The sequence below is a fragment of the Pyrgilauda ruficollis genome, unplaced genomic scaffold, assembly GCF_017590135.1.
Source record: "Pyrgilauda ruficollis isolate IOZ18807 unplaced genomic scaffold, ASM1759013v1 scaffold15, whole genome shotgun sequence".
In the NCBI taxonomy this organism is placed as follows: domain Eukaryota; kingdom Metazoa; phylum Chordata; class Aves; order Passeriformes; family Passeridae; genus Pyrgilauda; species Pyrgilauda ruficollis.
Window position 1 is genome coordinate 7,946,234 of NW_024513654.1, and position 21,136 is coordinate 7,967,369.

The following is a 21,136-nucleotide window of genomic DNA, read 5'->3' on the forward strand; positions in this document are numbered from 1 at the left end:
GTGGGTTTGAATGCAGAAATGTTCCTCCCAGCCCTTGTTTTGGCACCGTGATGTGCCCAAGCAGTGCCACATTCCTGCAGGGAAGCAGTCAATGCTGCACCTGCAATGGAGTTAAACAGACTCAGCACAAAGCTAAACATCATGTGTGTGGCTGCCACCCCTGTGCTCTGGGTGCCTATAAATAGGCTGTGCATTAATTCTCACAAACAGTGACAGGCCTTTGGGTCGTGGCCTGCCAGGCTGCTGTAACTCAGTTGTACTTCCTGGCTCTCCCTTTCCTTGAGTGAGGAGCTGCCTCAGTCCATGGCTGCCAGGGAGAAAGGCCTGTTGTTGCAAGTCTGAGGTGTGTCAGATAAAGGAAATGTGAGGACAATCCCTCAGTTTATCCACAAGGCCAATTTCACCTGGCAAACTCTCATTGTTTGGAGCATCACCTCTGTGCTGGAATGGGCAGGGGAGGCAGAATCAGTGGAAGGGCATCCAGAGCAGGGCTGGGACTGCTCTTTCTCCTCTCACCCCAGGCTGTGGCCCCAGAAGGGCTGAGCACATTGCACCCATCAGGTACCTGGTAATGGGAGCCCAGAGAAGGGCAGAGCCAAGATGGGCAAGTATCTTCTCCCATTTGGCACAGCTCAGAGCATGGTGCAGGAGGCAAAGGGGGTTGGTGAGCACGGGGAGCCTCTCAAGCTGCTCCAACCTGAGGATCTGCCTCTCTCTCAGGGCAAGAGCATTTTGTAAAATGCAGCCGCTGCTTGAAGTGACCCCACAGGCATTTTCAGTTACGTGGTCTTAAGTTTTGAAGCAGTTGGACAGTTATTGGGAGAAGTGTATGATAAAAGCCTTCCCGCCCCCATCCCTCCCACACCTACATTTGGATCCCATGATTTCTTCCTTGTTTGAAATGATTCAGCAGTAGACTCTCAGATAGTCTCCATCTGGTTAAAAATAGTTACTTGCCTCATATGGCTTTAGCATGGTACTGTCAACTCTAAAATGTTCCACCTTCCAAAAAAGTAGAGTGAAAAATGAAAGTGAGCTTTCACACATCATTACTCTCGGCAGTTAGACCTCCAGAGCTCATTCCAAACCCATCAAAGGAGGAGAGGCGAGCTGGGAGGGCAGGCAGGCAAGATGCTCCTGTTACTGCTTGGTGCCCTGCAGGTCCTTGTGAGGCTCTGCCCTCTGCACACCAGCAACCAGGAAGATGGTTTGCTCATTTCCCAAAACAAAACACCCGCTTATTTTCAAGAAACATTTATTTGTTGGAGCTCTGGAATGTAAGAAGAGTTTAGTCATCGCAGCTGGATGTCTCCTGATGTCAGCTGGGGGTCGGTCAGCCAGTTCCCTGCTCCAGCAGGGAACCAGTACAGCCCAGTTAGCTGAGGAACATTCCACAGTCACCCCATAATGCTGAGGCAGGAGACCATGAGAGCCAGAAGTCCATCAGCCATCCCACAGCTCTTCTCTGTAAGCATGGGGTCGGTGATGGCTTGCACATGTGGCCAGCTGTGCTGAGCTGCACGTGCTCTGGGGAGAAAATGGGTCACCTGGTGGCAATAGTGGAAAAAAGGTCCAGGTGGGCCATTTCACTTGGCTCTCTGGGCTGCTGGAATCTTGAGTGTGTTTACATTCAGGCCCAGCTGCTGGAGGGTGTGTGGTGGGATCCTTCTGCCACAGGGGTGTCACAGGGAGGGGACGCTGAGGCATTGCAGAGTGATAAATGGGAAGTGTGTCATGTCCACCCCAGAAGGGGACAGGCAGCACCTCTGCAGTGCCCTCAGCCAGCTCCTGCTGCTCCCACCCAGGGAGGGAAGCATGGCACAGAGGGAAAGGCTGAGCTGCAGGCTGCCCCACGCCCCTGGACAGAGGTGGGACAGCAGCAGCAGCTCTAGCGCTCATCCTGGCTTCTCCCTTTGCTGGGCAGTGAACAGGCTTGGTGGTGTCCACCTGCTCCCAGGGCTGAAGAACTTCAGAGAAGCCAGAGGAGGTACAGAAGCATCCACTGCTTTTCACAGCACACTTCACATCATCAGAAGCTAACTCTAGAGGCTGTATGACAAATTGCTGGTTAATACCCACATTAATTCATTTTTTCCCCTCAGAGTTACTTTTGCTGTGCCTGCAGAACCATCCTCTGCTCGTTTCCTCAAGGTGATATGCTAAATCCTGCTCCCTGGACCATGGCACTCAGCTCTTGCTGGAATGTGATCAAGCTGCAGATGTGGGCTGAGGGAATCGCAGGGAATCTGCACTGCTGAGCACCACAGCCACATCCTGGCCAGCTCCAGTGGGGCAGGATTTGACCCCAGACTCCGATCTCCCACAAAGAGCTGAGTGGGCCAAGCGCTGCAGCCTGGCCGTGGGGTGCTCTGAGCACCAACCCTGTCCCAGGCAGCGCTCTCAGCTGCTGCTGCTGTATCTGTGAGCTCCTGAAATACCTATCATCTGCCTCATCATGGTCACTCCTAACCCTTTACTCTTGACAATGCAAGGGATTAGTCTAGAAAGTAATTACTCCTACAGAAAGGGACAGTTTTGAAGAAGAGCAGAAAGGGACCAAGATTCCCCATTTTGGATGCCTGCTTGTGTAGCAGACTGCAGCTGTGTTTATGGGAAGAGACATTTTCACATGCCAATAATTTTCATGCACACCAGGCCTTGTGTAATTTTTTCTTTCCATTTACAATATTATGTATTTTATATGATAAACTTGAAGTGAGGTTTTCGTGCATGAATGATACAGTTTCCATAATATTTTTTCATATGCAGAGACATTTTGTTTTGATCTCATGGGGCATGAGTCAACTTGTATTTCGAAGCCACTGGAGTCCTTCCAGTGACTTTCCCAGAGCCTGGCTGACTGGGAAGACGAAGCCTGATGCATTGTAGGTGCAAGTCAGCATGCACTGTCAAGGCTCAGGGCAGCTTGGTAGAGCAGCTCAAACAAAAAAGGCTCGATCAAGAAACTGTGTCAATAGCATTCAGTGAGCTTGGTGCAAAACCAGAGTCTCTGCCCCAGAAAAGCACATGCTTCAACATCATGAGCCCCTTGGAGAAGCTGGCAGCACTGAGAGTCCAGCACTGCAAGATCCACAAAGTGCCCATCCAGAAAAGGTGCCAAGTCCCTTAACCTCAAGGCTGCAGGATCAGGGCCAGCTGAAGAACTCATCTGAGTGGGACAAACACAACCTGGGTATCCTGGATTGTCAGGCTCTGCCCCCCCACAAATGCAGCAGCTCTCTGACCTGACCTGGCTGCTCGTGAGTGCGGCCTGCGCGGTGACACTGCAGGGTGACACTGCAGGTGACAGTGCACAGTGACACGTAGGTGACACTGCAGGTGACACTGCAGGTCACAGTGCATGGGTGACACTGCATGGTGGCACTGCAGGGTGGCACTGCAGGGTGACACTGCACGGCAGAGCCGAGGCCACACACTGCCACCATCTCCCATGGACAGCCCTGAACATGCAAGGGTGTTTCCCATGAAGACTTTCCAGACTCCCTGTGCAAGCGTGGGATCCCACACAAACTCAGCCATGTGCCCATCCCATACACATGAATTTTATTCCCCTTTCTACGGACTGCTGGAAGAATCATTTTGGTTTTTGGCAGGAGCAAGTTTCAATGGGGAAATAACAGGTTCCCCAATTCAGCAAAATTTTAGCGATTTGCCTCAGCTCAGAAAGATGACCCTGTTCTGTGGGGTCAGCAAGGAAGAGAAACAGACTCTGGAAGACCTAAAATGAGCAAGAAACAGGTCAGGTGCCCAAAGCTACTGACTAAGCATCCTCCCTGTTCACAGGGCTGACATGTGAAGCTGCCAGTGACACAGGGCTGGCCAGAGGGCTTTGTGCCATGCACACAGTGCTCCTGCCAGGCAGCAAGTGGCACCGTGCAGAGGGGCTGAGCAGCACTCCCCAAGGAGGGCCCAGCAGCTGGTGGCCTCTGCCTGGCTCTGCTGCCAGCCCTGGGGCTGGTGCCCTGTCCTACACCACCGCCCTGCTGAGGAAACCCCACGTGGTTTGGAAATTAAATGAAGTACTTCGTGTTTATGAAACAACTGCTAAGAGTTTGAAAAGGGGACTAGTGGTGTTTGCACACAAGCTGGACAGACTCTAACACGGTGCATGCTCTGTTGTGTCAACTCCTGCACCTGTAGCGATGCTATTTTATTAAAAATCCTTTCCTAGGATTTTTCCCCTCCTGAGGAGCTGGGAGCCTCAGGAAAGAAATGTAAACAATAACTATCTGCTGCTGTAGAATGCAACAGGTGCATCTTCCATTGGTCCATGTGGATTGTTTTCAATTGATGACCAATCACAGCCACCTGTGCCGAGGCTGTGAGCAGTCACAAGATTTTGTTATGCATTCTTGTTATTTGTAGCCTTCTAATCTTTCTTTTCTCTCTATTCTTTTAGTATAGTTTTAATGTAGTGTTTTAGTATAATATGCAACATAATAAATCAACCTTCTGAAAACAAGTCAAACCTTGTGTCTCCACACATAGAATGTTCACCTCAACATGAACCTGCATAAGATATTTTAAAATATCCCTGCGAAATGAAGGAGCCAAAAAACTGGGTCCAGTCAGCCCTGCCTGTGTTCACACTGGAGCCACACTGAACATTTTTGCTAATGGAGCTATGGGATGCTGTGGGAAATCTGCTGTCCAAGGAGGCTTTGCTCCTGTCTGAAGTTAAGGCTGGTCAAAAGCAGGGTGTGGAGCTGCAGGGGAGCAGGTGCTGGAGCAGCCTGGGTGCAGAGCTGAAGGAGAGCTCCTCCAGAAGAGGGGGGACCTGGGGGGGAGCCCAAGTGTGGCAGCAGGGCAGCCCACTGCTGGCACAGGGAAGCAGCAGCTCAGCTAACACCACCTTCATCCCCTCTCAGGCAAGGAGGAGGCTTGGCTAAAGAAGAGTGAAGTTGAAGCACATTTTGTTGTGCTTTCCCAAACTACCAGAGTTACCAACGTGCTTCTCTTTGTGTGTTTTGGTTTCCTATGCCAGAGGGTGCCTGGACCCCTTCTTAGAAATGCAGGGTCTCTTTTTTTTATGCCATCTGACCTGTGTTTGCTTGTAGAGTGACACCAGGATTCAGTCCATAGAAGGTTGTTGACCTGGGAAGAGAGAGCTTCTAGAATTTAAGGGCTGGGCAATTTCTTGGAAACTGCCTTATCAGCACAACTGCAAGCTGGAGCTTTAACAGCCCTGCACGTCCCTGGCTCCTCCTCATGCAGTTCAGTGTCTATATGCTTACACATATGTTTATTTTGTAGTTTTCCACTTAAAATAGCCTTGGGCCCACATTGGCACAGAACCATGAAGGCAAGATCAGTTGCTGTGCTGATACTGAAATCAGGGGTCAGGGAAGTCCTGGAACAAAGCAGCAGTGGGGAGCAGGTGTTTGTGCACAGAGGCTGTGAAGGCTGATTCCAAGAACCTCACGTGCCCTTCCTCCACTGGAGGAGAGGGGAATCATAGGGGGGGTCAGAGGTTGTTATCAGCAGGGCAAAAGGTGGTGAAAAGGGAGCAGAGATGCATTGGCTTTGCAAGGCAAGGACAGTCACCAGGGTGCAGGCTGGTCTAAAGCAGTGGAGCTGGGATGAGAGGGGATGGATGAGTGCAGCCCTGCAGGGATTTAAAACAAAACCTGGCAATACATTCAAGTCTGCTGGAGGCATGAGCCTGCTCTTACAGCTTCAGGCACAGAAGTTTCACAGGGACAGGAGAGGCTGGGTCACTGTGAGCCCCCAGGGTGTCTGTAGTGCCTCAAACCTTCCTGGCAGCCCAGGTAGAGCTGCAACCCCTTGTCATCCCCCAGCTCCTGCTAGGTTTTGGGACAATGCTGGGCAGTCTCCATCCCACATTGTCTGGGTTTCTGGGGAAGGCATCTTCCTGGGAGAGCTGTAGAGAGCAGCAGCTTTCCATCTGGGATTCAGCCCTCATCCCTGAGGCCCAGTCTGAGTGAGAGCCTCGGGAGCAGCCAGCCCAGCCCACCTGGCTGCCCCCAGCAGGACAGGCTGCTCTGCAGAGCCAGCACCTCCCTGGGAAATAAATGTCCCCAGAGCCCCAGGCACGCAGCACCAAAACCTTCACCTCCTGAGTCGCTGCTGTGATAATCCTGTTTGCTCTGTCTTAGTGACTGGAGAGAACCATAACCAAGAAAAACAGCAGGATTATCCCCCAGCACCTGTTCCCACTGAAAGGATTATCGCAGCTGGCTGCATCAGTGATGTCCCTTGGGTATCACCATGAAGGCAGCCTGAGTGACATGGCAGCTCACCAGAAGAAGACCTCTCTTCCCTTCTCCATGCCCCTTTCCTGGGTATTTTCAGCTCCTGGAAGCTCCTCACAGACAAAGGCCAGCCCATATAGATACAAGTGTCAGGGTTTTCATGTCTGCAGAGCACAGACTTGCTCTCCAAATAGCTTCATCTCTTGTTTGTCTGTCAGGCAGGCAGCGTGAGAAGTATGGGCTGTAAACTGCAGGGCTGAGAAGACAGACAGCAGCTTTAAAACACTTTAAAAACAAGCTTTTTTCCCTGCTCAACATTCCCTGTGTTTTTGTTGTTCCAGCACAGTATCTGACCCACTCACCTCACAACATGGTAGGGCTCTGTTGTTCTGCCTTTACACCAACAATACAATGGTAGCTGATGTAAGAGCTATTTACTGCAGAATGAAAATGATTGATTGCAGAAAGAGACATCTTCCTCAAAGCTGTTTACATGGGAAGCAGGAAAGCTGGAGAGGAGCCAGAAAAATTTTGAAGGGACTCAGCTCATCGGTGGACGCAACAGGAATGCAACCCTCCTGTAGATGGAGGACTTGTGTTTCAAACTCACCTTCCAGACATGAAACCTGCCCCCTGTGCCCTCTTGGCTCTCCTGTGGGGTCACCTGAGACACCAAGATTTGCTCAATCGCTGTGAAATTGCCAGTGGGCTTTGCAGCAGTGCCCTGAGGGCTGGTTCTACCTCAGAGAGGTGCTGCAATTGCCCCAAGGCCCCTGTTAAATGAGCTGACACCTCATTCCATGGGTCTTCTCAAGGAAAATCCTTCCATCTCCTAAGCAGAGGTCTTGCAGAATAAATTACCACAGATACAATTTTTTTTTTCTATAATGGAATGTAACATTAAACTAAACACTGGAACATGGAGAAAAACAAAGCAAAAAACCCCCTGAAAATTATCTTTAGCTTCTAATGATTTTTGCAAAACACTGCTGAAATTAGGTTTTATAGAAAAAAAATATATTTATCATATCTGTCAGCACTGGAAAGCTATGGTTAAATTAAAACTTTATTTTAAACTCTGACTATGATCCAGCAGTGATATGAAATTTATAAATAGCTTATCATACACCACAGTATAAAAAGTACATTTAGCCTCTTGTTATTGAGACTAATTCATTGTTTTATATGAGATGGGAATTAGCTTTGCCCCTCTGACCATCAAAACAGAGAAAAAAATTAAAACCACAGGGAGGAGAGCAAAACCAACCCACACATCAGAGTCTCCTGTGAAAAGGACCACAGGAAAATGGTCCCTGTTGGAAATGCCACCCTGATGCTGAAGCTTGTCTACATCTGGGCTGAGCAGGCAGCACCAAGCTGCAGAGGTCTCTGATCCCCACGGTGGTGCACAGGATCTCAGCCTCTGACCTATAAAAGCTGTTCTCAAGCCCTGGGCCAGCCAGGTCCCCAGTTTAAATCAGTGACACTGTGCATGGGTGGCTCTTTCCAAAGTCTTCACCCTGTTGTTTTTGGCCATGGCTTTGACAGGATGGCTGCAGACAACTTCTTGTGCCAACTGAGCTTCAAAGCAAGAAAAGTCCTGTGGCCCTGGTCCCAGGGCACTGCAGAGACTCTCCTGGCACAGCTCAGTAACACGGGGTACAAACTGGGCGCTCAGTCTGACTGTGCAGCTGTTTAACTTGGCCAGGAATTCCCACATGGCTGATGATGCTGATGCCTATCCTGTGTTCTTGCCATGCTCCTGGTGCTTCCCAGTGGCTCAGGCACCATGCTCAGCTACAAGAGTAGAGCCTGCCTGGGTTTTTAAGGTGCTCCTTGAGATCTCTTAGCAGCCCTACATCAGTGGTGTCTCTGCCAGAGGGGACCAGCAGCTTCCAGGTGGGAGAGGATCAGAAGTATTCTTCTTGGATGTTTCAGTCTTGGAACCTCAGACAGAGGAGACAGCATTCCTTTATCAAATCCTCATTAATATCTCATAAAAAAAGGCAAATGTTCCTCATTCTTGGGTCCAGGCAGAGTCAGTGTGCTCTGCTCTGGCCATACCCCAGACCCTGTGTGTGTGTGGGGGGGATGCAGACCATGTGCTGTGACACAGCAGCACAAATGCAGCCCATCAGCGTGCTGGCTGGCTGCAGAGCATGCAGCAGCACAGCCTGCTGCTCCTGCATGCAGTGCAGAGGCCATCACTCAAGTGGCAGGGGGTCTGTGACCACAGGGTGGCTCTGGAGAATGCTGTGGAGCAGCACAGAGAGGGAAGATGGGAAGCTGGTGGTGGGAGGCTCCAAGCAGCAGCAGCCAGGAGCCAAATTGTGACATGGGGAGATAAGGCTCTTGATGGATAGACCTCAGAAGGTTTGAAGGTTTTTGTTCTGCTTGAATAAGCAGTCAAATATTCACACAGATAAGCTTCAGAAATGCATCTGCTCTGAAAACCTTTGTGTCTTAAAAAGCAGGGCTGGAAATAGAACAAGAGAATTCCTCTGTGGCTTTTGTGGCTCCTGGGCTTTCCTTCCCCAGCACCAGGATGACCAGAATTACCCACACAAGCAAACCAAGAGTCAGGACAGCTCTCACAGCCAGACCTTCCCTGAACCTCAGGCATTCAACTGTGCCTGAGTGCCAGCCCAGCTGAGGGCTGAAGGCAGCACTGAGGATGGCCAGCAATTAACCTGCACTTCCAACATCAGTGCTTGAGTGGAGTGCTTTTGGAGGGTGCATCACTTCCTTGGAAACAAATTAGAGTCCTGTACTTTACTCCAGCGAGTTTCCTTGTACCATAAGTTGTTTAAACTGTTTGTCATTATGCATTTCCCACTCAGACAAAAACAGACCACAAAGCCTGAGGCACCAAGGCTGGTAGGAGAGCGGAAATCCTGCTCCAAGTGGGCAGAGAGCAGCTCCCTGGCTCTGGGCAGTGCTGGCAGACCCAGCAAAGGTTTGGGGCAGGAAGTAGCAATTTCTGTAGAAACCTTTCAGGTTCACCTTTGAAATATGATTCCCAATCAGTTCTGCAGGATTTCTGTCTGAGCATCCCCCAGTTTTGGCATGCTGAGGGAGGAACCAGATCCAAACCCTGAGGTCAGAGCAGCAGAGGGCTTCCAGCAAGACAGAGAGTCCCTTTAGGGTCAGCTCATCTCTTTCCCTGTGTCTCTCCCTGGGCTTTTCAATTTGCCATTTATTACTTTGCCCTAATGAGTCTCCCCATCCACCCCCTAGCTTTAACCTCTTCCCTGCCAAGCCGTGTCTGGAGTTTACAGGAGAAAGTTGTTTATGTTAAATTGCTTTGTAATAGTTTCCTCCTCCGCCACCTCCCTTCCTTCCCCAATAAAAGCCCTACGGCATGTTTGGCAAATCCTCTAAACAAAGAGGAGGGTTTGGAGACCCAACAAATATTTGGTGAACCCGTGGGGAAATAATGTCTTTTTTTGAAGGATGTTACAGCCTGAATTCATAATAGTAGGAAACTAGTGTCCACCCTAGGTAAGGAATTGTCTACTTGCAGCTACCAGGCATAAAATACAGATGCCCAGGCAGCCAAAAGTCATCACTGGGTGCAGGGGGTTAACCCTGTGTTTTCCTCCCCAGTCAAGATGGTGCTGATGGCAGCAAACCTATGTGTTTGCTAATCTCCAAATGCTTGAAGTTGTCACAAGTGGGCAGGGAAAGGAGAACATGAAAGGGCAAGAGTGTTTTGAACTCACCTAGGCTGATGAACAGAAGCACAAGGCAATGAAAATCCATTAGCCTGACTGCTCCCTGCAGAGGAAAACCAGGCACACAAAATCCAATTCATTATTCTCTTTCTTATTTAACGCTAAGTAAGTCATTGAACTTTACTACTTGATCTATCCATTTTCTTTAGTAGTAGTGCTGCAGGAAATCTTTCTCTTCTCAAAGGGGGTTTCAAGTTTCTCACTGATATCACGTAAAAAATACTTGGGAGTGTATGAGTAAAAAATAACTGCATTTCAAAGAGAGCTTGAGCCATGCAGATAATGATAATTTTTCTTCTCTGAAGCACAGAACAGAAGCGTGGAGGCCCCTGGGAGCTGGGAGCACCATTGTTCTTCTTCCAGGCCATTATCTGGAGACAGGCCCTGAGATAGACTCTGATGAGGCCATGGGAAGGATTATCTGCTCCGAGTGCTAATGGCATGCATTTGACAACATCAACCTTTTAATTTATGAGGTGCCTTGTAACCTAAAGGCAAAGAAATTCATACCATGCAATAGCCCAAACACATCCGGTGCAATTAAAAATTGTCTGATCCAAGCCCAGCCTGCTCTACAGCCCCACTTACCTAATTGCAGCTATGTAGAAAAGTTCCACCTTCCTAAAGGCACCTTACTGGATTTTGTACTGTGATGGCAGCGTTACATAACGAGAAATATATTAATGGAAACTATCCAGCACTGAAATCATTCCAGCCTTTTTATCACCACATTCCTTGCTCCCACATAAGTGAAGTGTGCAGGAATAAAAGCTGCTCAATATCATTCACCAGCAGACATTATGGGGTTTGCTCACAAGCCCCTAACAGCTCAGTGGTGCCCATGAGTGTTGGGATTCATATATACACTCTGGGCAACACAGAGCTGCTCTTCCTGGGAAGTTATTTTTCCACTGTCCCTGGCTTGTGGCCATGTCACCCCCTTGCATTTGAGGACAGTAAATGACAGTAAATCACAGTAAAGTGACCCACAAGAGTTACTCTTTTAGCTGCCCTGGTCCCAGCTTCTGTCAAAAGTTTGCCCCATGTTCCATGCTCTGGTCTTGGAAATAATAGACTGGTCTTGGAAATAATAGACTTAAATAATTTTTTTTTCTATTGCACCAGTATTTGTAAAAAACTAAATTTATTTTGACTTTTCACATACAGTGAGAAGCTTAATGGCTTAGTCACTGTGTCTCTGAATAGAATATTCAGAGCAGCTTCTGAAAGGGTTTGGGTGGCAAGTTCTCTTTTTTCAGCACCAGTCAAGCAAAACAATGGGCCAGAGAGGGCTGATCTGAATCTCAGCTTCTGCATCACCACTGGGCATGAGACTGGTGATCACAGGGATGGATCCAAATCAAGGCTGCTACCAAAACAGATGATCCTGAACCCATCTCTCTGCATCTGCCAATTGTTACCCCTGTTTGTGCAGCCTGCTGGGTGAGCTGAAACAAACCTTGTCTGCAAGGGCTGGTTTCCAGCCACAGGAGCCCACTGCCCATGCAGCAGCACAGCAGCAGAGCCAGGCCAGCAATCAGGACATGCAATGGGATTTGAGGGCTGGGGAGAAGAGGGGGCAAGCACTAGCCTTGCCTTGGACAGGCTGATGTTGAAAACCACAGACAGGCATCTATCTACCCTGTTGCCAGACTGCTGGTAACTGTCTGGCAGTGAAACAGGAGCAAAACCTCTCCCGTGGATGTTCTCAAGGTGGTTTAGAGCACTGCTACAACACCTGTTGTGACTGGCAATTACTGCAGCACCTGCCTTGTGCTGCATATGAGATAAAAGCTCCAAAAAGCTTGAGTATTGGACACAAGCTGTTTTGAGAGCATCCCCACAGATGCTCCCATGTCAGATCCAGCCTGGGTGCCCTGGTGGTGTGGCTGTCCTAGACTGGGACAGGAACTGCCAGGGTACCAGCGATGCCTGGGTCAGGGCTGTGTGTGAGCAGCAGGTCCCACATTGCCCTCCTGCCTCCCTGGCCACGGCGAGGATGGAGGATGGAGAATCGAGGATGGTAGGAAAAAAAAAAAAAATGGAGAATCAAGGATGGAAGATGGAGGATGGAGAATCAAGGATCGAGGATGGAGAATCAAGGATGGAGGATGGAGAATCGAGGACGGAGGATCAAGGATGGAGAATCAAGGATGGAAGATGGAGGATGGAGGATCGAGGACCAAGGATGGAGGATGGAGGATCACTGCCAGCCAGGGAGCTCTGCCTGCCAGCACATCCCACACCGCCCCGAGCGTCCTAAGTGAGCTAATTGAGATTTTATTTGATGGCTCCCAAGTGAGCAGTTAGGAGAAGAACAGACAAACAAAACACCCGTGGCTGAAGGCGGGCTGTGGAACAATGGGAGCTTTGTGGGCCACGTCCCAGCTCACCTGCTGCAGTCCAAGAGGAAGCGCTCCTCCCTGCGCTGCACAGTGCGAGGGTGGCGGCGCGGGCTGGCACTCACCTTTGTGCCTCAGGACACCTCTGGGTCCCTTCTGACACTCGGGAAAGGTGAGAGGGGCACACACTGTACACCCAAACAGCAGCAGACTGGGGGCACAGAGTGTCCCTGGGGTGGCTGTGGTGGGTGGCATTTGTCCATCACCAGGGTGTCTGTAACCCTCACTGGGCCGGTCAGTGCGGGGCTCTCCATCTGCACATGGAAACTTTAACCCTGAGCTCTGATCTCGCTTCCCCACTAGGAATTCCCACCAGGGGCTTTTCTTGATTGCTTCTTCTTAACAAGAGGTATCTACATTTTGGCAGCAAAGCACTGTTCAAATTTTACCAGCTGGAAAAAATCGATTTGTGATGAGCTCTTGTGCTGCACCTGCAATTGTTCCTTACAATGGCAGGGTCCCCCTCTGAGGGAGGGCAGCTTGTACATTTTAACACTCACCTGGCCCTGCAAAATGGCTTGTTGGTAGCTGAAATACTTATACACCTAGCAGCTCTGAGGTTTTGAGCTCTTTAGTGTCTCTATTTGCTTCTTTGGTGTATACACTTAGACCTGCCTTTAAAAGCATTGTGCCAATGAGCTTAAAAGCAATTATCAAAATAATTTTAGTAGGAAGAAGCCAAATATCATGGCTTTGAGAGAGACACTGGGCCAGGCTTGCAAAGGTACATCACTGCCTAGAGACACACAACAGTTGCTAATGGCTAAGGCAGTGAACTAGTAAAAAAATCCTCATTTAATCTCATTAAGGACAACAGGATTCGGTGCATTACACAGGATCAGATGGGAAGGGTACAACATTACATCTGAGATGCTCTGCTAATCATGCCAATAGCAAAAGTCTGCAAATGGTAAGCTTCTGTTTTCTTCTTTAGGTTGTGAACCTGGAGGTCAGGACTCATTTCCTATTTGTCTGGGAATTTTGCACTCTGGTGCAGTCAGTATTAGTAACTCTGAGCATCAGTCCTGAAAGGAATAGGTATAACCAGACCCAGACACTGCCCAGCACCTGGTACAATTCATATCTGGATTCAAACAGCTGCCAGGGCACAGACAAAAAAACTTTGTGCTGCTGGGTGCTAAGGCCAAGCAGGCAAACATTACCAAGAAAAACCTGGAAGCTGAATGGGGCAGGGAAGAAAAAAAGTTAGCTTGTGAAGCAAATGTGAGTGCCAAGCTGCTGGTTTTGGTGAACCAGGAAGATGATTGCCAGTTTACATAACAAACCCAAACTCTGCTCCATTTCCAGCACAGCAGGCCCGATTCTGTGGCTGGTTGGAAGGACAGAGGATGAGTCAGGGCAGGGGCACGGCTGGCAGCCAGTGCCAGCATGCCAGGGGCACACCCTGCACCCACAGCACCTGCCCACAGCACTGCCACCCCCCGAGGCCATGGGGCACCTCCTTTTTGGCACCACAGAACAGGAGGGTGGATCCAGGCTGGGGGATGGCTCCAGGTCCAATGAAACTCAGCTGGAGCCACTTGGAGAGGAGGAGGGGATGCTGAGGGGGTCCCATGTGTCCATGGCTGGCCAGGGAGCTGCGTGGCTTTACAGCAGCTGAAAGCTGCTCGGGTGTGCTTTAGTCTGCTGCTGTTATCCACAAAGAGTAAGAAAAACTTCTAGGAATGTTTTGGGCATATTTCCTTTGCTGTCATGGTCCTATATGGAATGTCTGACCTCTCACACTTCTTAACCTGTGTTTCCACAGTTCCTCTGCCTGGTGTATCCCCCTCCAAACCAATCACACTTTACCAGTAAAAGGCAACACCTTCAGCATTGCCAAAGACACCCCAATTTTCCTTTTTGCATTGACAATCCTGTGTTTGCTCACCCACATCACATTTTTTATCCTTTTCCCATCCGGTCACTTTTCCCAGCAGAGTTTGGCAGGCTGAAGTTACTGAATTGCAGGGATAAATCACCTGCTGTTACCATGGGCGGCTGCTCCTGGCGGATGGGCAGGCATACAAACACCTCAGAGAAAAAGCAGATCGATTTCTTCTGCCACATGATTGTCAAAAAATATTGTTGATCTTACATTATGCGTGATTGTTTATATGAAGAGAAAGAATCCTTACTTCCTCCTGGGGCGTTTGGGAATTTGGCAGGGTCTGAAAGCGAGTCAGTGGTGCATAGGGTAATGCTCCGTGGGGAGAGTGTGCTTAGTGCTATTGCAGGAGATCACATTAGTGCTCTTGACACAAACAGAACGTCCCAGCTGAACAATGAGTTTTTAGGCCGAAAAGTGAAATGTTAGCAAGGTGTGTACATCGCCAAGAATTTGCTTCATCTTGCTCGTTGATGTGGTGGTAACAGAACTATTTTTAGGTATAATCCTTCAAACAGAACATGACTTCTCCTTTCTGATTAATACAAAGCTGGCTGCTAGTCAAAGGATAATTATTTCCCAACACATCACCTAACACACACCAGCAAACAAAACACTCATTATTTGAACTATCCAGTACTAACTGCTGTTTAGCAGTTAACATTTTCTCGACAGTTTTAAATAGGACTAATTGCTCCAGCTTCATTAGCAGAGGTCATTTGCTGTTGGTAACAATACTTTTCTGGAGATAGCCTCTCGTATGAGATTAGATTATCAGGTCAAATTCTGCTCCCAGTGGCAATGATGCCTGACCGCATTTGGCCTCACGAAAGTCTGCTCTTTTCAGTTCATAGCTGCCCAATTTCCAGGCCTGCAGCTGATATATTACATAAAGGAAGTAAGTGCACTCCACCAGACGGGAAATTACAATAAATTAGGAAAGTGTGCAGCACAAGGAAGGTTTGCAAAATAGCCACTTCAAGGTTGTTAATAAAATCTCAGCCTCAGATAGTGTTTAGGAAAAAAAAAAAAAAGCTGATAAAGGAGTTGTTCTTATAGTTGACGACACATGGATACTCAGGAGGGAAAGCAGCATCTGCATAAGAACCAGTGCATGCAGCAACTCAAACACCCAGCTGATGCTGTCAAATGCACAGTTCAGATCATAATCCACCTTTTTTGCACATAGTTCCATGCTACTTGGAGCTATAGACAGTGGATGTTGAGGGCTGCAGTCTCAGAGTGCAGCGGATTTGCAGGAGGGCTTCTGTGCAGCTCTCACCAGTGGGGAGTCCTTCTGCAGAGCCTGCTGAGTGTCCGAAACAGCCTCAACTTCCCTGAGCACACGCAGAACTGAATCCAGCCCTTCAAGCTGGTCTATTCCCATTCAAACACGTGGAGAGAGGCAGCCTTCTTTTCAGAAGTGCTGAGCAAACACTGCACGGAGTGTGGCCGGCGCCTTGGACAATCAGGCGTCTTCCATGTGGAAGTCTCCAGGCATCCTCGCCAAACAATTTTGGTCCTGGCAGCTGCAGGACATTTTCTCTGGGCGGATTTCTGGTTTACCTGTGTCTCCCTTCCCTGCAGGCCTGCAGCTCTTTGCTGTTGCTTTCCTGCCCACGTACGTGTGCAGCCGCATGCCTACCACCTTTTCTTTCTGACTTGCAGCTCCAACTGCTAATCCATGTCTGGTTTTCGTCAGAAAAAAATATTCATCCTGAGTGTTTGACTCATTGCCTCCGGAGTATTTCAGCTGCCCCACAACGCTTCTCAGAGTATCCTCCTTCCCTGCAGAGAACAGCGTGTTCTGAGTGTGATCCACAGCAGACTGCTCGCCAGCAGCCTCCCCTTCCTTGCACACGTGTGTGCCACATGTCCTGCTCTGTCCTCACTGTTACTGTACCACTGCCTTTTCCACGCCGTGCAAGATGGACTGGCATCCCCTGTGCAGGCTGCCAGTGGGATTGCTTCAGCTCTCTACGAAGGCACTCAGCGTGTCAGCCTCCAGACTCTTCCAGCAGGTCCTCAACTGGCAAACATTCAACAGCAGACAAATCCTGACTGCTTTGCTGACACAGCTGGCCCTTCTGGGGTCAGTAGGCCAAACTCATCCTACTTCAGTGCCATTACACTTGTCCAGGAGATACATCACCCAGTACAGCTCTTCAGCAGGGCAAGCAGAGCAAGTTCTGGCCATAAATTTCCCACCTAAGTTGGACCCTGTTGAGGCAAAAATGTCACCACTTTTTAAAGCCTAAGGACAGGAGTGTTTGGATAGTTAAAACTGAGTGTATGGACTGATTTGTAAGCTGAAGAGCCAAGTCCATCAGGCTGTCCTGGTCCATGCAGTAGGCCCTGTGCTTCTCCAGGATCTAGCACCCTGCTGAGGATGAGGGCTTGACAGTCACTTCAGTTCCCAGCCAGGTGCTGGGATCCTGTCCTGCTCCACCCAGGAGGCAGGGACCTGGCCCTGCCCTGGCTCTGTGATCCACAACATGCACAAGGAGAGCAGTGCTGTCTCCCCATCCCATGCCATCCCATGCCATCCCATGCCATCCCATCCCATCCCATCCCATCCCATCCCAGACATGCACAGCCAACATCTCGCTGCAGTTGCTGGCACCAGACATCACCATTCAGGGCACCCTTTTGGTCGTGTTATGTTTGCTGTGATCAAAGATAAAATCAGATTTTTAAAAAAATCATTTGATGGCACAGCCCACTTCTCTTAGCTCCTGATCTGATGTCACCCCAGCATTTTAAGGAGCCCATTTCACTGTTATCAAGGAAGACACCATTAACTGCAGCTCACATCAAACTCCAGTGACATCAATGGAAAAGTATTATTTACTTCTCCAGTCCCTTTATTTTGTATTTGCATAAAAAGAGTAACTTTTTTTCCCCCTGAAAATACAACATTAGAAATTGCAAAGGACAAATTCCTTAACTTTGAAAACAAAGAAAAATGAACAACTGGTTTCCAAAACAAACTGTGAGCCACCACCCTGAAGAACTCGCTTTGGGAAGTGTTGTTCCTGGGAGCTGATATTTAATTAAACTATACTCCTGAGTTTAATAAAGCCAAAAAATACTTCACTTTTATTCATCACTGTCTTTTTGTTTCTCTGTCTGCCATTTATTCATTTCAGTAAGAAAAAACTTTATGAAACCACAAGGAGAGAGCACACCTTCATAAAGTAATAAAGGAAGACAAGCTTTCAGAGCAGGGACACAAAGCTGCAGCACTTCTGCTCACTGTAATTCTTTACTTAGATCAATGAAAAATACAACGTTCAGTTATCCTGACCTGCTTGGGCAGGATCAGGCCTGCTGTCAGCATGAGGTGGACCCACTTGTGGGGTGGCATGTAATGCTTACAGAGATTTCTTTCTACTCAAGACCATTTTAAGCTTTCAAATTAAGTGTCCTCTGTAATCTTAAATATTCTGGTCTCCTGACTCCCAGCCATGTACTCCAATGACAACAACAACAAAAGGAAAAAAAAAAAAAAAGAGAAAAAGAAAAAAAAAAAGAGAAGAATATATTCCAGAAAGGAATAGTTCAAGAAAATGAGTATTCATTATCAGAGTGGAAACACCTTGTCATTAGCCATTAATTTTTTCCCATTAATAAGGGAAGTCAGTGGATTTCACTGCAACAGGAACACAACCATACTGGGTTTCAAACAGGTTTTTTACAACACTGTGTCAGGAAAAGCCATTAGATCAAGTTGTATTGGTAATCTGAGCCATCTTTGGAGAAAAACAAATGCTGTTCTTCCCATTACAGGTTGGTATTGTTTCAAAACCTATAGAGACACACTTGCTTGTGCTGCAATGGTATTTATTGCACATAGACCAATTACTTACACAGTAGTAAATTGCACCAAAGTATAAATATGTTATAAAACACACACAGAGAGAAAAATGGAAATGACACACAAGTGCTAAAATAACAGCAGATTCACGTGGGCATTTGGAAATAAAAATAAAAATAATAAAGTCTCTTAAGATATTTTAATTTATAATATGTATATATTTACAGTACCTTCAAAAAATAATATTAAAAAAGTCACTCTCTCAATAAAACTATAACAGATCAGACAAAACCAGAAATCAGGTTCAGGGTCGGTGTTACGCAAACCTCTGTTTCCTTTTCAATCTGCATGTGTGTATGTGTGTGCAAGTAATATCTTCAAATAACTTTACAACTCTTTAACACTGTGCAAAAAACGACTTTGTCGCCATTTTTAAAAAAAAAAAAATGTGCAGTAAATTTTTGTTGCCAGGATTCTCCCCCCTCCCCCCCGTTCATCTGTAATTACAATGAACAAGCTGCAGAAGGTTCCTCACCCCCCCCTCCCCGGCCCTTGTCCTAAAACCCCATTAGTGGTATGTAAATATGCTGTTTAATATAAACATGGTCCGTTCATTCCCCTGTACAATATGCACAGTTTGAGGTAGAAGTTTCTCAGCCTGACTGCTATTGTCTGGCCGAAGGAGATAAGCACAGTAAAACTCACTGCTGGCTGATGCAGAGGGAATAAGCACAAGAGTGTGGGTTGGGTTTTTTACCCCCTTCCAAAATATACCAGCGCTCCTCACTGCTCATTATTTTCTCTCTCGCTACTCTGCAGGCGAGCAGAGCAGGGCTACTCCGAGCTTAAAACTCATCTTGCCGGCAGGTCTCCGTCTTGCCGGCCGCGCTCTGTGCCCGGAGCACCTGCAGCACCGACCCCGCGCCTCCCAAAAAATCCCGGTGCCCTGGGAGAGAGGATGAGCCCCGGGGCCGGGCGGGGTGGCCGGGGCCCAGCTGAAGCCGAACTCGGCCGCCAAGGGCCAGCAGCACCCGCTGGCTCGGCCAGCAGCACGGTCCTGGGACAGCCACCCGAGCGCGGGCGCTGCCGCCACAGTCCCCGCGACAGCGCGTCTCCTAAAGACACGGCGGCTGTCCCCGGGATGGGCTGCTGGTTTCCTTTGCTGTCCGCTCAGTGGGTTTCCTGTTTTCTGTAGTTTCGGATGAGGTATGTCGTACACCAGTTCACCTGCTTTTATTCCTAAGTAAACACCCGCACTCCCCCTGCCAAGGCAGGGATCGTTTCGCTCGGCAATAGCATTACCACCAGGCAGCTGCCGGGGCTTTCTCCGCTCCTGCGTGTCTCCCTGCCTGCCTTTCCCCCCTGTCCCGGCTCCGCCGCGGCCCCCACGCCCCCCTATACCTTGGACTCCGAGTCGGAGGCTTTGCTATGTCTCTCCTCCAGGCTGGACTCGCTGCCGCCCCGCGTGCCCCCGTTGCAGTCGGACCAGGTCCCGGCCAGGCTGCGCTCGGGGGAGCCCACGGTGCTGATGAAGCCCCCGGGCAGCCGGGCCAGCTCCCCGCCGCCGCCGTGCAGCCACCGGTCGGCTTTCCGGCGGCAGCAGAGCAGCCTCTTGAAGGCCTTCCGAAAGTCGGGGCTGCGGCAGTAGATGATGGGGTTGAACGCGGAGTTGGCGTAGCCCAGCCAGTTGAAGAAAACGAAGAGCCAGTCCGGCACCAGGTCCCTGTTGAAGACGTTGACGATGTTCACCAGGAAGAAGGGGAGCCAGCAGAGGGTGAACACCCCCATGATGATGCCCAAAGTCTTGAGGGCTTTCTGCTCCTTCATGGCCATGATGCGGGAGGTCTTTCGCTTGCTGGCCCGGCCGTTGCCGAGGATGGGCTGGTGGTGAGGGTGAGCGGGCAGGGGCGTCTGCGGCTGCTCCTGGCTGCCGTAGAACCGGCCCTCGCACCTATCGATCTTCCTCATCTGCTCCTTGGCCTCTCTGTACACCCGCAGATACACAAAGATCATGATGAGAAGGGGGATGTAGAAAGAAATGATGGACGAGGCGATGGCGTAAGCCCTGTTGGTGACGAAGTCGCAGCAGCCCGGATCCTGGTAGCACTCCAGCGCCTGGGGGTCGTCATCCCGCCACCAGTGCATCATGATGGGCAAGAAGGAGACCAGGGCAGAGATGGCCCAGACGGTGCAGATGATGCCCTTGGCCCGACCCTTGGTCATGAGGCTCTGGTAGCGGAAAGGCGAGGTGATGGCCAGGTAGCGGTCGATGGCGATGACGCACAGGGTCTCGATGCTGGCCGTCACGCAGAGCACGTCCAGGGAGGTCCAGCACTCGCACAGGAAGGACCCCCAGAGCCAGGTGCCCCGCACCACCAGCGTGGCCCCGAAGGGCACCACCAGCAGCCCCATCACCAGGTCGGCGCAGGCCAGCGAGGTGATAAACAGGTTGGTGAGGGTCTGCAGCCGCTGCGTCCTCCCGATGGCCGCGATCACCAGCACGTTCCCGGCCACGATGAGCAGCACCACCAGGGCCATCAGCAGGCTCATGCCCACAGCCCACTGCTGCGACAGCTCGGCGGCGGGCAGCTGCCTGCTCCCGGGCGGCACGGCCGTCACCCCGGCCACGGAGCGGTTCTGGGGGCCGCAGTCCGGAGGCAGCCACCCATCGCCCATGGCTGTGCGGGGCGCTCCGGCCGCCGCTCCGCACCGCGCCGCGGGCAGGAAGGCGGCGCCGCCGCCGCTGCCACCGCCCGGGGGCTGCCGCATGGCCCCGCGCCGCGCCGCCGGACGGACCCGCCCCGACACCGCCCTGGCACCGCCCCGGTACCGCCCCGGCACCGCCCCCGTACAGCCCCGGTACCGCCCCAGCACCGCCCGCCGCCAATCGGCACCGAGGGAGCGGCGCTGAAGCGCCCCGCCCGCGCACCGGCGGTACCGCTGCTCCTGTTCCTGCCCCTGTTCCTGCCCCTGTTCCTGCCCCTATCCCTGCCCCTATTCCTGCCCCTATCCCTGCCCCTATCCCTTCCCTGTTCCTGCCCCTATCCCTGCCCTATTCCTGC

At 50.2% G+C, this 21,136-nt stretch overlaps 1 protein-coding gene across 2 annotated transcripts; it reads right to left on the reverse strand.

The window, feature by feature from the left end:
- Positions 1-9,824: 9,824 nt before the first annotated feature.
- Positions 9,825-20,883, reverse strand: ADRB1 (adrenoceptor beta 1). 2 transcript variants are annotated; one of them, XM_041461306.1, is made up of 2 exons: positions 19,476-20,883; positions 9,825-10,010 (listed from the first exon to the last, which is right to left on the reverse strand). In XM_041461306.1, exons 1-2 carry the CDS (start codon positions 20,841-20,843, stop codon positions 9,840-9,842), a joined length of 1,539 nt encoding a protein of 512 aa, XP_041317240.1. In that variant the 5' UTR covers positions 20,844-20,883; the 3' UTR covers positions 9,825-9,839. The 2 variants fall into 2 exon arrangements, with proteins under 2 accessions (XP_041317240.1, XP_041317241.1); XM_041461307.1 differs by lacking the exon at positions 9,825-10,010 and adding an exon at positions 15,329-16,477.
- Between the last annotated feature and the right edge of the window lie 253 nt (positions 20,884-21,136).